The sequence below is a fragment of the Bubalus bubalis genome, chromosome 1 (assembly GCF_019923935.1).
Source record: "Bubalus bubalis isolate 160015118507 breed Murrah chromosome 1, NDDB_SH_1, whole genome shotgun sequence".
NCBI classification, from domain to species: domain Eukaryota; kingdom Metazoa; phylum Chordata; class Mammalia; order Artiodactyla; family Bovidae; genus Bubalus; species Bubalus bubalis.
Genome location: NC_059157.1, coordinates 164,142,695 through 164,156,811, shown reverse-complemented (window position 1 = coordinate 164,156,811; position 14,117 = coordinate 164,142,695). Strand labels below are relative to the sequence as shown.

The 14,117-nt window shown below is 35.7% G+C and overlaps 1 protein-coding gene across 2 annotated transcripts in view; it reads right to left on the bottom strand.

Annotated features, from left to right (window-relative positions):
* The window catches only part of HLTF (helicase like transcription factor), a 62,611-nt gene that overhangs the window by 22,863 nt on the left and 25,631 nt on the right, over window positions 1–14,117 (bottom strand). The window contains exons 10-14 of one of the 2 annotated variants that reach the window (XM_006063126.4): window positions 12,816–12,906; window positions 11,133–11,215; window positions 11,003–11,047; window positions 10,036–10,125; window positions 2,658–2,755 (exon numbers count right to left, since the gene is read on the bottom strand). In XM_006063126.4, coding sequence (XP_006063188.2) covers window positions 2,658–2,755; window positions 10,036–10,125; window positions 11,003–11,047; window positions 11,133–11,215; window positions 12,816–12,906 — 407 coding nt within the window. The remainder of the gene's footprint in view (window positions 1–2,657; window positions 2,756–10,035; window positions 10,126–11,002; window positions 11,048–11,132; window positions 11,216–12,815; window positions 12,907–14,117) is intronic. The other variant, XM_006063127.4, reaches the window with a different exon arrangement.

The following is a 14,117-nucleotide window of genomic DNA, read 5'->3' as shown; positions in this document are numbered from 1 at the left end:
TCCCATCACTTCATGGCAAATAGATGGGGAAATAGTCACAGACTTTATTTTTGGGGGCTCCAAAATCACTGCAGATGGTGACTGCAGCCAAGAAATTAAAAGACGCTTACACCTGGGAAAGAAAGTTATGACCAACCTAGACAGCATATTAAAAAGCAGAGACATTACTTTGCCAACAAAGGTCCATCTAGTCAAGGCTATGGTTTTTCCAGTAGTCATGGATGGATGTGAGAGTTGGACTATAAAGAAAGCTGAGCACCAAAGAATTGATGCTTTTGAGAAGACTCTTGAGAGTTCCTTGGACTGCAAGGAGATCTAACCATTCCATACTAAAGGAGATCAGTCCTGGGTGTTCATTGGAAGGACTGACGTTGAAGCTGAAACTCCAATACTCTGGCCACCTGATACGAAGAACTGACTCATTTGAAAAGACCCTGATGCTGGGAAAGACTGAAGGCGGGAAGAGAAGGGGACGACAGAGGATGAGATGGTTGGATGGCATCACCGACTCGATGGACATGAGTTTGGGTAAACTCCGGGAGTTGGTGATGGACAGGGTGACCTGGCGTGCTGCAGTCCATGGAGTCACAAAGAGTCGGACATGACTAAGCACCCGAACTGAACTGAATGTGGATCTCATTACAAATTTTTATAATACTAAAAAAAAAAGCTTAGGAGAAAAAAGGCAGACTACATATGATGTATGGAAGAGGTGGAGAAAAACAATGGTCACTAGGAGAGCAAACAAAATCTTGAGTGAAGGACCAAAGAATACCAAAGTTTCAAGAACAAATACAAGATTAATTTTTTAATTTGTAATTTATGTTCATTCCCTCTATTTACCAAAACGGTTAAAGATGATTTACAAAATAACACATAACAAAAAGTAATAAAAGGAAAACAAAGTCAGCGCAGGGGAAAAGATAAAGGGAATTCATTGGACATGGCAACAATGAAGTCTTTGACGAGACTAACGAAGACGGGAGCAAAACCCAGACTTGCTGTGGGCTAAAGAGAGAATGAAATCTGAAACAGCAAAGGCAAAAATATAAAGAAGATAAAACATGAAACATTAAAGGCGAAAATGCAGAAATTTTATCAGGAAATCTTTATCAATTATCAAGAGAATTTTATCAAGAATTTTATCAAGTGGAAAAGGAAAGGAGAAAGAGAACAGTATGAGAAAAGTCAATCAATGTGTTAGCCTTGAAATGGAACAGATAATATTTGTGGAAAGATTAGACTTGACATAAAAGAAAATTAACTCTTTTGGTAAAAGAGAACCTATAGTATTGAGTTTGTAGTCACTGTGGTAGGTTGTATGTGTGTGTCTGTCTGCATGAATGAAATAGAGGAGTTACTACTTAATTTTCCACTGAGAGGATAGGTAACCTAAATACCCAAAAAAATTATGTGGTGTATGTCGGATTGGTATGTTACTCCTTGAACTGGATTCTTTCCCACATCTGAAGACCAAGAAGGGAAGGAAAGGTTACTTCTAGCCTGCTTATTACAGTACTGTACAGTTATATCACTGGGGGTCTTGGAAGAGAGCAACTTGCAGAGATTGCAAAATTCTAATTCTTATATCCCTATATGCTCAACCATCACTCCTTTAAAATGAGACATAATCATTAAATGTGAGACATAATCAAGAGAAAGCATTTGAAAATCAAAAGGATCTGAGTATGTTTCATGAAAGAGCCAGTGGAGAGAGACTGGATAACCAGGGAAGAGGAAGAATAACAAAATGCAAAAGCAGAAAGAGATGGAATCTAATGTATAGACTAATGTACTGATCTTACAAAGAGTGAGAACTCTTCCACGTCTGAGATAAAAGGAGGCAAGTTGAGGACAGATGCAGATAACCTCACAGGTGGCAAGAATGGAAGTTCAAATCCAGTGGTCTTTATGTTCACAATGCTTCCAACAGTCATTATTTCATTATAACATGCAGCTTGAAGGTCAAACTAGAAAGGAAATAGAACCAAGCTGCTCCTACACAAAAAAAAGGCTCCATTCCAATGTAATGTTTTACAACAGAAAAGCAATCTCGAAGGGAAAAAAAAAAGACTATATTTTTCTGGCGAGTTAGAAGTATAGGCTCTAGAGTCAGAATGTTGGATACTATCTCCTTGCTCTGTCATTTATTGGCTGGATGACCTCAAGCAAGTTATTTAATTTCTCTGTGTTTTAATTCAGTCACTTGGAAAATGAGAATACTAGTTGTGAGGATTCATTGAGAAAATCTATGAAAAGAGTTTAGGAAAAACTGAGCACATAAGAGCTCATTAAATGTTTGTAATAAGCTGTTAAAATAAACAAGTTATCATTAGTGGTGTGCTTAAGAAAGAGATTTCAACAGTTCATAAATATGATGTGGTCTTAAATTATACACCTTTCCTACTTCAGGAGACAGAAAGAAAAGAGGTGGAAGTACAAGTCAAATCTTACAATAGCAACTGACAATGTTTCTTTCTCTACTATACATTTTCAGAGAAAAATTACTTCAATTCAGTAAAAATAGCCCCAAGTCAATTAACAATTATTTGAATTTAACTATAAAGTGCTGACCAACCATATTTCTCCCAATGAATGACTCTCTTATAGTGTAAGACAAATATAAATTATATTTTTAAAGGGCTGTAAAGACTTACCATCCAGTTGCTTAATACAGAAAGTGGACAGATGATCAGTGTTGTTCTTGGTTTATCTTCAACATCAGTTTTCTTTGAACTCTCCACTGCAGATGCCCCTGAAAGAATGAATCAGCGACACATCCTTCAGCAGTTTTTCTCAAACATACATGAAGTCAATAAAGATATGTCAAAAATGTGCCTCTATGAAGAGAAATTAGGAGTAATTAAAAAGAAACAAAAAACCTTCTGTTTCTAACCATAATGAAGTATCAGGAACTAGATTTTATCTTGCCACTTTATACAACTAAAAATCTGAATAGTGATTGTTTATGGGGAATGTAGAGAATGATGACTGAGAAAGGGTATAGGGAGGAAGTATGGAATATCTCCTAATACTTGTTAGGTTATTCATAGTTATTAAATTGTTTTATGCAGTTTTCTGAATTTGTACTATAGTTAATGTGGTATCAGACTCCAATGGGCCCAAATGGTATCTATTTCCCCAAAGTCACAATCTTGTATAGCCCCCTTCCACATTCAACTAAACTTGGTATATATGATCCCCTGGAGAAGGAAATGCCAACCCACTCTAGTATTCTTGCCTGGAAAATCCCATGGACAGAGGAGCCTGGTGCGCTCCAGTCCATGGGGCTGCGAAGAGTCAGACACAACTTAGTGACTAAACAACAATATGACCAACAGGATATGGTAGAAATGATAGTGTATCACTTCTGAGATCGTTATAAAAGACACAACTTCTGACTCAGATGCCCTCTCCCTCTGTCTAGTCAGCTTCTCTCTCTGATCACTCTCTGGGAGAGGCCAGCTGCCACATGAGGACATTTAAGACACCCTATGGGAGGACACACTATAATTTTATTTTCCACTTCCCTACTGGACAGTACTGACATTTTTTCTAATATGTTGCTAAAATAATGTGATAAAACTATTTTTTCATATCTCCCAGTAGATATCAAGAGTTCTAAGTCATGTATCTTTGGGTTCACTGTATGGCTTACTTGTTATCCAAGGTAATTTACACTTCCATACACTGTGTGTTCCTGTTCCTTGCCTATAAACTGAGATTTGGTGGGGGGGAGGGGCGCGGGGTAGGCTGTGCCCCACAGCTTCTGGGATCTTGGTTTCCAGGGATCTAATCCTTGCTACCTGCATTAGGAGCAGAGTCTTAACCACTGAACTGCCAGAGAAGTCCCACATTTCTTAAAATTTCTAAAGTTAGGATCAAGAGTAATCTAAAAAGAATTTTCTATTTCTAATTTTAGACTAAACTTAACTCTTTCTCATCATTCTTTGCTAGTTCAAATATCACCTTCTTAAACAGGTTGTTGTTGTTTAGTTGCTCAATTGTATCCAACTCTTTGTGACCCCATGGACTACAGCACACCAGGCTTCCCTGTCCTTTACCATCTCCCAGAGTTTGCTCAAATTCATGTCCTTTGAATCAGTGATGCCATCCAACCATCTTGTCCTCGCTCATTCCCTTTCCCTCCTGCCTTCAATCTTTCCCAATAAGTCAGCTCTTCCCATCAGGTGGCCAAAGTACTGGAGTTTCAACTTCAGCATCAGTCCTTCCAATGAATATTCAGGACTGATTTCCTTTAGGATTAACTGGTTGGATCTCCTTGCAGTCCAAGGGACTCTCAAGAGTCTTCTCCAACACCACAATTCGAAAGCATCAATTCTTCAGTGCTCCATCTTCCTTATGGACCAACTCTCCATCCTGTACATGACTACTGGAAAAACCATAGCTTTGACTAGATGGACCTTCACTGGCAAAGTAATATCTCTAATTTTTAATACATTGTCTAGGTTTGTCACAGCTTTTCATCCAAGGAGCAAGTGTCTTTTAATTTCATGGCTGCAGTCACCATGCACAATAATTTTGGAGCCAAGAAAATAGTCTGTCACTGTTTCCATTGTTTCCTCATCTATTTCCAATGAAGTGATGGGACCAGATGCCAAGATCTTTGTTTTCTGAATGCTGAGTTTTAAGCCAGCTTTTTCACCCTCCTCTTTCACCTTCATCAAAAGGGTCTTTAGTTCCTCTTTGCTTTCTGCCATAAGGGTGGTGTCATCTGTGTATCTGAGCTTATTGACACTTCTCCAGAAATCTTGATTCCAGTTTGTGCTTCATCCAGCCTGGCATTTCACAGGATGTAATCTGCATATAAGTTAAATAAGCAGGGTGATAATATACAGCCTTGATGTACTCCTTTCACAATTTTTAACCAGGAACCTTAGGTCAGTATTTATTTCACTATTTTCCTTTATTTTCTTAATGTTTGCTGCTTGCTAAGTCATTTCAGTTGTGTCTGATTCTTTGCCACCCTATGGACTATAGCCCACCAGGTTCCTCTGTCCATGGGATTCTCTAAGTAAGAATAATGGAGTGGATGGCCATGCATCCCTCGAGGAGATCTTCCTGACCAAGGGATCAAACCAGAGTCTCTTGTGTCTCTTGCATTGTAGGTGGACTCTTTACCGACTGAACTACCAGGGAAGCTCCATTTTTAAAGTCCTTATTGAATTTGTTAAAATAATGATTATGCTTTACATTTTGGGTTTTTTGGCCCCAAAATATGTAGGATCTTAGCTCCCTGACCAGGGATTGACCTGAACCCCCTGAACTGGAAGGCAAAGTCTTAACCACTGCCCATAAGGAAAAGTCCCATTCTATGTCTTTTGACTGGAACATTTGGTCCATAATTATTGATATATATATCTCTTCGTATTAGCATTTTGGAAGTTATTTTGGATTTCCTTTTGTACGTCTTTTTTCCCCTTCTCTTATTATTTGATGACTATCTTTAGTGTTAAACTTGCACTCCTTTTTCTTTTTTGTATGCAAATTTTTTATAGATTTTGGTTTGCAGTTACCATGAGGTTTTGTAAATCCTAAAGGAAATCAGTCCTGAATATTCTTTGGAAGGACTGATGCTGAAGCTGAAGCCCCAATACTCTGGCCACCTGATGCAAAGGACTGATGCACTGGAAAAGACCCTGACGCTGGGAAAGACTGAAGGGAGGAGGAGAAAGGGACGACAGAGGATGAGATCGCATCACCATCATTGGATGGCATCACTGACTCACTGCATGAGTTTGAGTAAGCTCTGAGAGTTGGTGATGGACAGGGAAGCCTGGCATGCTGCAGTTCATGGGTCACAAAGAGTCAGACACGAATGAATGACTGAACTAATGAGGTTTTTGTACAACAGTCTCTATACATACATAATTATTTTAAGTTGCTGATCTCTTAATTTCAAATGCATTTTAAAACTCCCTTATGATAACTACTTTTGAGATATTTTACATCTAATTTTTTTGTGTATTCCTTAACTGTTTATTGTGGACATAGATGATTTTACTACTTTTGTCTTTTAACCTCCATAACTAGCTTTGTATGAGGATGATTTCTACTTTAACTGTACGTTTGCCCTTTACTGGTGAGTTTTTTCTTTCCGTAATTTTGTTCCTAGTTGTGGCCTTTCCTTTTTTGCCTAGAGAAGTTCCTTTAACAACTGTCGTAAACCTGGTTTTGTAGTGCTGAACTCTTTCATCTTTTGCTTGTCTGTAAAGCTTTTGATTTCTCCATCAAATCTTTAGGAGACTCTTGCTGGGTAGAGTATTCTTGGTTGTAGGTTGTTCTCTTTCATTACTTTAAATTTATCAAGCCACTCCCTTCTGGGCTGCAGAGTTTCTGCTGAAAAATCAACTGATATCCTTAAGGGAGTTCCCTTGTATGTTATTTGCTGCTTTTTCTTTGCTGCATTAAATATTTACTCTTTAATTCTTGCCATTTTAATTACAATGTGTCTTAGCATGTTCCTCCCTGGATTCATCCTGTATGGAACTCAGTTGTTCCTCAATTTGGGTGACTGTTTCCCAGGTTAGTTAAGTTTTCAGCTATTACATCTCAGGCTTTTTCTTTTCCTCTTTTCCTTATGGGACTACTATAATGCAAATATTAGTGAGCTTGCTGCTTTCCCAGAAGTCTCTTAAAGTGTCCTCATTTCTTTTCATTCATTTTTTCTTTAAATTATTTTTAATTGGAGGATAACTGCTTTACATTAGTATGCTCCTTTCTGCCATGGATCAACATGAACCAACCATAGGTATACATATGTCCCCTCCCTCTTGAACCTCCCTCCCACCCCACCCCGCCCCCAGGTTGTCTCAGCACACCAGAATTGAGCTCCCTGTGTCATACAGCAAACTCCCACTGGCTATCTAATTTTACATAAGGTAATGTATATGTTTCGATGCTACTCTCTCAATTTGTCCCACCCTCTCCTCCTCGCACTGTGTCCACAAATCTGTTTTCTATGTCTGCATCTACACTGCTGCCCTGTAAATAGGTTCATTTTTTTTTCTTTTTTCTGTTTAGTAGCAGTGATTTTTACAGAGCTGGAGGAATCATGCTCTCTGACTTCAAACTATACCATAAAGCTACAGTAATCCAAACAGTATGGCTGTGGCACACAGATCAATGTAACAGTACAGAGAGCTCAGAAATAAACCTACACATTTATCGACAATTAACCTACAACAAAAAAGACAAGAGTATACAATGGAAAACACCCTCTTCAATAAGTGCTGATGGGAAATCTGGACAGCTACATGTAAAAAAATGAAAGTAGAACATTCTCTAACACCACATATGAAAATAAACTCCAAATAGACTAAAGACCTAAATGTAAGACCAGATACTATAAAACTCCTACAGGAAAACAGAACACTCTTTGATATGAATCACTGCAATATTTTTTGGATCCATCGCCTAAATAAAATAAAAGCAAAGATAAACAAATGGGACCTGATTAAACTTAAAAGCTTTTGCACAGCAAAAGAAACCATTGACAAAACAAATAAGCTAAATGGGAGGCCTACTAAATGGGAGGATATATTTGCAAATGATATGACTAATAAGGGATTAATATCCAACATATGCAATCAGCTCATATAACTCAACATCAAAAACATAACCCAATTAAAAAATGGAAAGAAGACCTGAACAGACATTGTTTCAAAGAGGAAATATAGATGGCCAACAGGCACATGAAAATATGCTCAACATCACTAACCATTGGGGAAATGCAAATCAAAACCACAATGAGGTATCAAATACCTCATACCTGTCAGAATGGCTGCCATCAAAAAGAATGCAAATAACAAATGTTAGTGAGGCTGTAGAGAAAATGGAACCCTCATATACTATTAGTGGAAATAAAAATTGGTACAGCAACTGAAAAAACAGTAAGGTAGTTTCTCAAAGAACCATATGACCCAGCAGTTCTACACTTGGATATACACAAAAAGATAAAAACACTAATTCTAAAAAAAACACGCTCACCCCAATGTTCACAACAGCATTATTTACAACTGCCAAGATACAGAGCAACCTAAGTGTCCATCAGCAGATGAATGGAAAAAAAAAAGATGTCTCACATACACACACAATGGAATATTATTCAGCCATTAAAAAAGAATGAAATTTGGGGAATTCACTGGTAGTCCAGTGGTTAGAACTCAGCACTTTCACTGCTAAGGCCCATGTTCAATCCCTGGTCTGGGAACTAAGATTTCACAAGCCATGTGGTACAGCCAAAAGAAAAAGTTAAAAACAAATAATGGCAGAAAGTGAAGAGGAACTAAGGAGCCTCTTGATAAAGGTTTAAGAGAAGAGTGAAAAAGTTGGCTTAAAAACTCAACAATCAAAAAACGAAGATCATGGTATCCGTTTCCATCACTTCATGGCAAACAGATAGGGAAACAACAAAAATAGTGGCAGACTATTTTCTTGGGCTCCAAAATCATTGCAGATGGCAACCGCAGCCACAAAATTAAAAGACTCCTGCTCCTTGGAAGAAAACCTATGAAAAACCTAGATAGCGTAGTAAAAAGCAAAGACATTACTTTGCTGACAAAGGTCCATCTAGTCAAAGCTATGGTTTTTCCAGTGGTCATGGACGTCTGTGAGAGTTGGACCATAAAGAAGGCTGAACGCTGAAGATGGATGCTTTCGAACTGTGGTGTTCAAGAAGACTCTTGAGAGTTCCTTGGACATCAAGGAGATCAAACTAGTTAATCCTAAAGGAAAGTAACTGAATATTCATTGGAAGGACAGATGCTGAAGTTCCAATACTTTGGCCACTTGAGAAAAGCCGACTCACTGGAAAAGACCCTGATGCTGAGAAAGACTGAGGGCATGAGAAGAAGGGAACAACAGAGGATGAGATGGTTGGACTGCATCACCAACTCAATGGACATGAGTTTGAGCAAACTCCAGGAGATAATGAAGGACAAGGAAGCCTGGCATCCTGTGGTCCATGGGGTCTCAAAGAATCAGACACAACTGAGTGACTGAACAACAACAAAAATAAATAAAACAAGTAGTATTTTCAAAAAGAAAAATAAAATTTTACTATTTGAAACAACATGACTGGACTTGAAGAGCATTATGCTAAATGAAATAAGTCAGACAGAGAAGACAAATATTGTATGATATCACTTATAAGGAGAATCTAACAAATACTACCAACTAGTGAATATAACAAAAAAGTAGACTCACAGATATAGAGAACTAGTGGTCAACAGTAGGGAGAAGGAATAGGGGAGCCGCAAAGGAGAGATAGGGGAGTAAGTACAAAATATTAGGTATGAGCTACAAGGATATATTGTACAACATGGGGAATATAGCCAATATTTTATAATAACTGTAAGTGGAGTAGTACCTTTAAAAACCGTACACCTGTAACATATAATACTGTAAAGCAACTACACTTAAATAAAAAATAAATTAAAAACATTTTAAATTGTTTACATGTTTATTTTATGTTTCCACCTCATCATTAGACATAAGCCCCATGAAAATAGACTTGTCTGCTGCATCTTCAATATGTAAAATGGAAGATACTAAGGTACAGAGATAAAATAATCTGTTAGATCTCCTTAACCACAGTCCAATCTCTTTCCATTTCAAATATTTAGACTCTTTTTTCTTACGATTTACAAATTACAAAGTAATAATAAATATCACTCACATTTTTAATTGAAAAACAAATTCTTCTCATACCAATAATAAATATTTACAATTCTAATTAATCCAAATTAAGTTTCAAAACGGCCATAAATTGCTCTGTGCCTTTACTGGAAACAATATCTCTGCTACTCAGATGAGTAAGAGACCTCTGCCCATCATATTTTTAGCCTAACTAAAACAAATAGAATAGGAAAATACATAAAATTGTACTTTTAAAAATGAGATTATTTTTTTTCTCTACTTTTTTCTTGTAATATGGTTTTATACTTTTGTCATTTAAAATTTTTTTATTTGAGAAACAGAAAAAGTTAACCAAACAAAAGCAGATTTACTTACCCCTTTTCAACATTTTCTTTTTTGTTACAGGGGTAGATGAAGTAAGTGCACATGCAAATTCTGCATCTTCTTGAACCTTAGAAGATCCTGCTAAAGTACAAACCACAGAATCATTAAGATATTTGAAAACTAATTCTCTCCTGTACTTAAGTACAGATAACTTTCTAAGGATAGGAAACATAATACCACTTACACACTTCAAGAGTTTGTATTATTCAATAAATATAAAATAATTTCTAGTAACCAAAACTGCCTCTTTTGACACTAAGCATCTTTCTAGCTCAGAGAAGAAACAGTCATTCATGATAAATTGAAGCTTCTCCTAAGGAAGAAATGTGAAAGTAGAAGCAGTCAAATGCAAAGTGATTCAGCTCCTAGGTGGAAGGAGAATATGTTCAATGAAACAGGTGTTTAACGTTTAACAAAGATGCTGCCAAATTTTCAGATCAGTCAAATGGTGATAAGTTATTTTCCAAATGCAACACAATTTCTTAACCTAGGAATATGATACAATTAGATTAGGAGATAAACAAAGTAAAGTTATGTTTTAAAGACAAAGGAAAAAGTAAAGATACTCAGCATTTATAAATTTGTATAATGCTAAATATAATAGCTGAGCTATATTGACAAAAAGGCAGTCTCACCCTACTTCTGTAACTACAATTTATACATGTACAAAACAGGTTTTATTGAAGTCATTTCATAAGTAGTAGATTTTCGTTTTGTCTAAAGTCAGTTTAAATATTTTCTCTTAGATTTTAATTTGAAACTATTCTTTCAATTTGCTTCATTCATTTAACACCCTTGGTAAGCTCCATAAATGGTTTAAATGTAAAAAGTAGTCAAGTTTAAGAACTATTACTAAAGAATTCCAAGCTAGATAGATACAAATCAATGAGATACAAATCAATGATTACTTTAATAATCTTTAAGTATAGATAGTGGATATTGAGATGTATATACATACCTTTTACTCTGATTTTAGTCTCTGATTGTGTTCTTTTCAGTTTGCCTAAAAATAAAACCAAATATAACATGGTCACACTAGGAAATTAAAATATAGCACACATTATCAAATCCAACTCATTTCATATTACCTTTCATTTTCTGTGGCAATTCACTTGGTTCAACTTCCTCTGAATCACTACTTTCAGTGTACTGTACAGCAGCAGGTTTTCTCCTAAAATTAAGTATACACAATTTTTTAATCAACCCAAAATAAAATGGGATATAAAATCTATGCTTAATAAATGTAATACAAATGCTTTTTGTCTTACCCTGGTTTATTTTTTGAGAAAATTTCAAAGGAAAAAAATTTTTATTTGACAAATGAAAGCCAAATTTGCTAAAAGCATTTTGTTTTCACAGCCAGATGCATTTAACTATACAAAATACAGTATCATGATTATTAAAATAAATTTGAGAAAGTAAACCTTCTAGAATAGTAATCTCTTCAACACTTTATTCAGTATTTGGTCATTCAATTAAAATACTTGTATAAAACTAGAACAAAAAAGAAGTGATTCTGATTATCAAAGAAAACCCTCCAATACAAAGTAAGCAGCTAAGAGGCAAAAATATAATTCTTTCATAATGGAAACTTTTATAAATTCCGTGTAGAAGTAGTACAGTACTATGTTTAAGTGCCTAGAAACAACGGACTGTGGAACGAGACTGCCTAGATTCAAATCTCCATTCCACCATTTATTTGCTATGTGACTTTTGGCAAATTACCTAATATTCTTCTAAGTTTCAGTTTCTTCACTTGGAAAATAGGAATAAAGTTACAATTCACTCTGTACGATAAAATGTGTTACCACATGTAAAGCCTCTAAAATAGTCCCTGTTATACACTAAGTATATATCTACTTTTTAATTAATAGTTTAATTAATAGTTTGTGTGTTGGTTGTTGTTTTTCCCATGTCATCATTATTTCCGCACCCTTGAACCTAATCTTGTCCAGCTGATAGTGCTTTGTTACCCAGACTCATGGTCAGTTCAGAGTTATATAGATTTGAGATCTAGATAAAAGGGAAACTGATGAGTCCTGGTTTTATCCTCAGTTCAGACAGGTATTAAAGACAGAACAATTAACAAAGCCCCAGATTTGAAATCTCTATTTCAAATAGAATAGCTAAGAGGGACTCAGATTTGGGGTCATACCTGCAGGTATTGATAGTGAACAACAAAACACAAAAGCCAAGTATTTAGATCTACCTCAGAGAATAAATAAAATTTATAAACTTAACAATTCAAGTGGAAATCAGAGGGGCATTATGGGTTTTATTCAAATTCTCCTTCCAGTCTACATGAATATAATACTGTCCATAAATAACTTTATCATGCTTTATTTCTACTAAAGGTGAATTGAGAAACAACTCAGATGAGCAGACAATGCTTTTGTCAAGTCGTCCAATAAATATACATCGGTTCTCAACTCCTTAAATTCACAAAGAAAACTCTTCTAAAGTCTCAATGAAAACAAAAAACCCAAGAGTAAGATCTCAGTTCTTATGTGAAACAAATAGGAAAATAATAGAAAGATAGTGATTATTAAAAATTACCAATTGCTTCTTTTATATATTAATGTTACTTTTTAACCTATAAAATAAGAACAGTCTACCTCCCTAAGTCACAATGATTTTAGCAGTTTCAAATTAAAGAATGTATTTGAAAGAACTACGCTGTGGAGATAATGGTCATATCTTTCTTGTATATGTAAGAAAATAGAGAAAGAGTTTAAACATATTACATAAAATCAAACCATAAAAGAGTTTACCTTTTGGAGCGGGAGCTAGAGAATTCTGACTTGGGATATTTATTCTTTCCCTTGACATCTGAAATACTGGGTTCTCCACTACATCTAGATCCTTCCATTTCAAAGAAAAGGATAAACAGTATTAGTAAACTGTCTCAGACAAGAAGCATCTTTCTTAAAAAGCTGGTTTTCTAACTCAATAGATACAATTTCCTAATCTAGTATTTTCTCACAAAAGTAACTTCAACTTTTTTGTAACCTAGTCGTTTCCCCTGAAGTCATCCAGTCAGTCCCCACACTGACTGTATTTCCTGCTATACAAGGCAGCTGAGAGCTGCTGCAGAAAAAAATGAATAAACAAGTGGTATAATAAATTTACACTTCCCAATCTCAGTTGTCAACCTTGTATCACTTAGCAACTCTTCTACCTATCACAGCGCCTCCTTACCCACTACTATCATACACTGGGTCCTCTGCCCAGATTTTCAACTCCTTTTACTCGCAGCAGATGACCTACTTCACTTTGTAAAGAAAATCAGATGTCATCTTCTACAAATTAATCAATTTTCCTTTTTTTATATTTTGTAATTCTCAATTAACTGTATTTTTCCTCAGCATTACTTCCTTTCCTTCTAATGCTAACTCATCTACCTATTTTATTGATCACATTCCCTCATAAAGGCCAACAAATTATTCTTTCCATTACATACAAAATTTTTTCCTAAACCCTGCCCCCACCACAAAGCCCTCAATTCTGCCTCTCTCTCCATCTATTTTGCCCCTGTCTCAAACATGGCAAAATTCGTAACAGAACACAGATGTTATTTCTTTCTTCATCTACTAGTCTTCTTTTAAAATATTTTCAGTCTTGCTCTACTCTAACCAATCTTCAGAAATTAATTTTATGAAAGTCACTAACTGCTAAATGCAACCATACAACTGCATCCCTTTTCATTTCTCCTCTAATTTGGCTCTATCTATCTTAATCTGCTGCTATTCATGCCTGTTTATTCATATTCAATTATTTATTTACATTATAAATAGCACAAATTATTCTGAGGTCCCAGAGCAAGATACTCTGCTTTGTTTTGCTTTTAGCTGCCCTTTCCTGGGGCTTTTTTTCTCAACCAAAAATGTTCTTCCTCAGGTTCTTTAATGTGCTACCACACAATTTCATCATGGCCTCCTTCATGAAATTTTTCTTGACTACCAGTTTTCGTGAGATTCTTTGGTAAAAAATATCTGAAATTTTTGTACAGTACTAAAGCCAGAGGTGGAATTACATCATTAAATTGGAAAAATCTATGGGGTCATGTTCAAAAT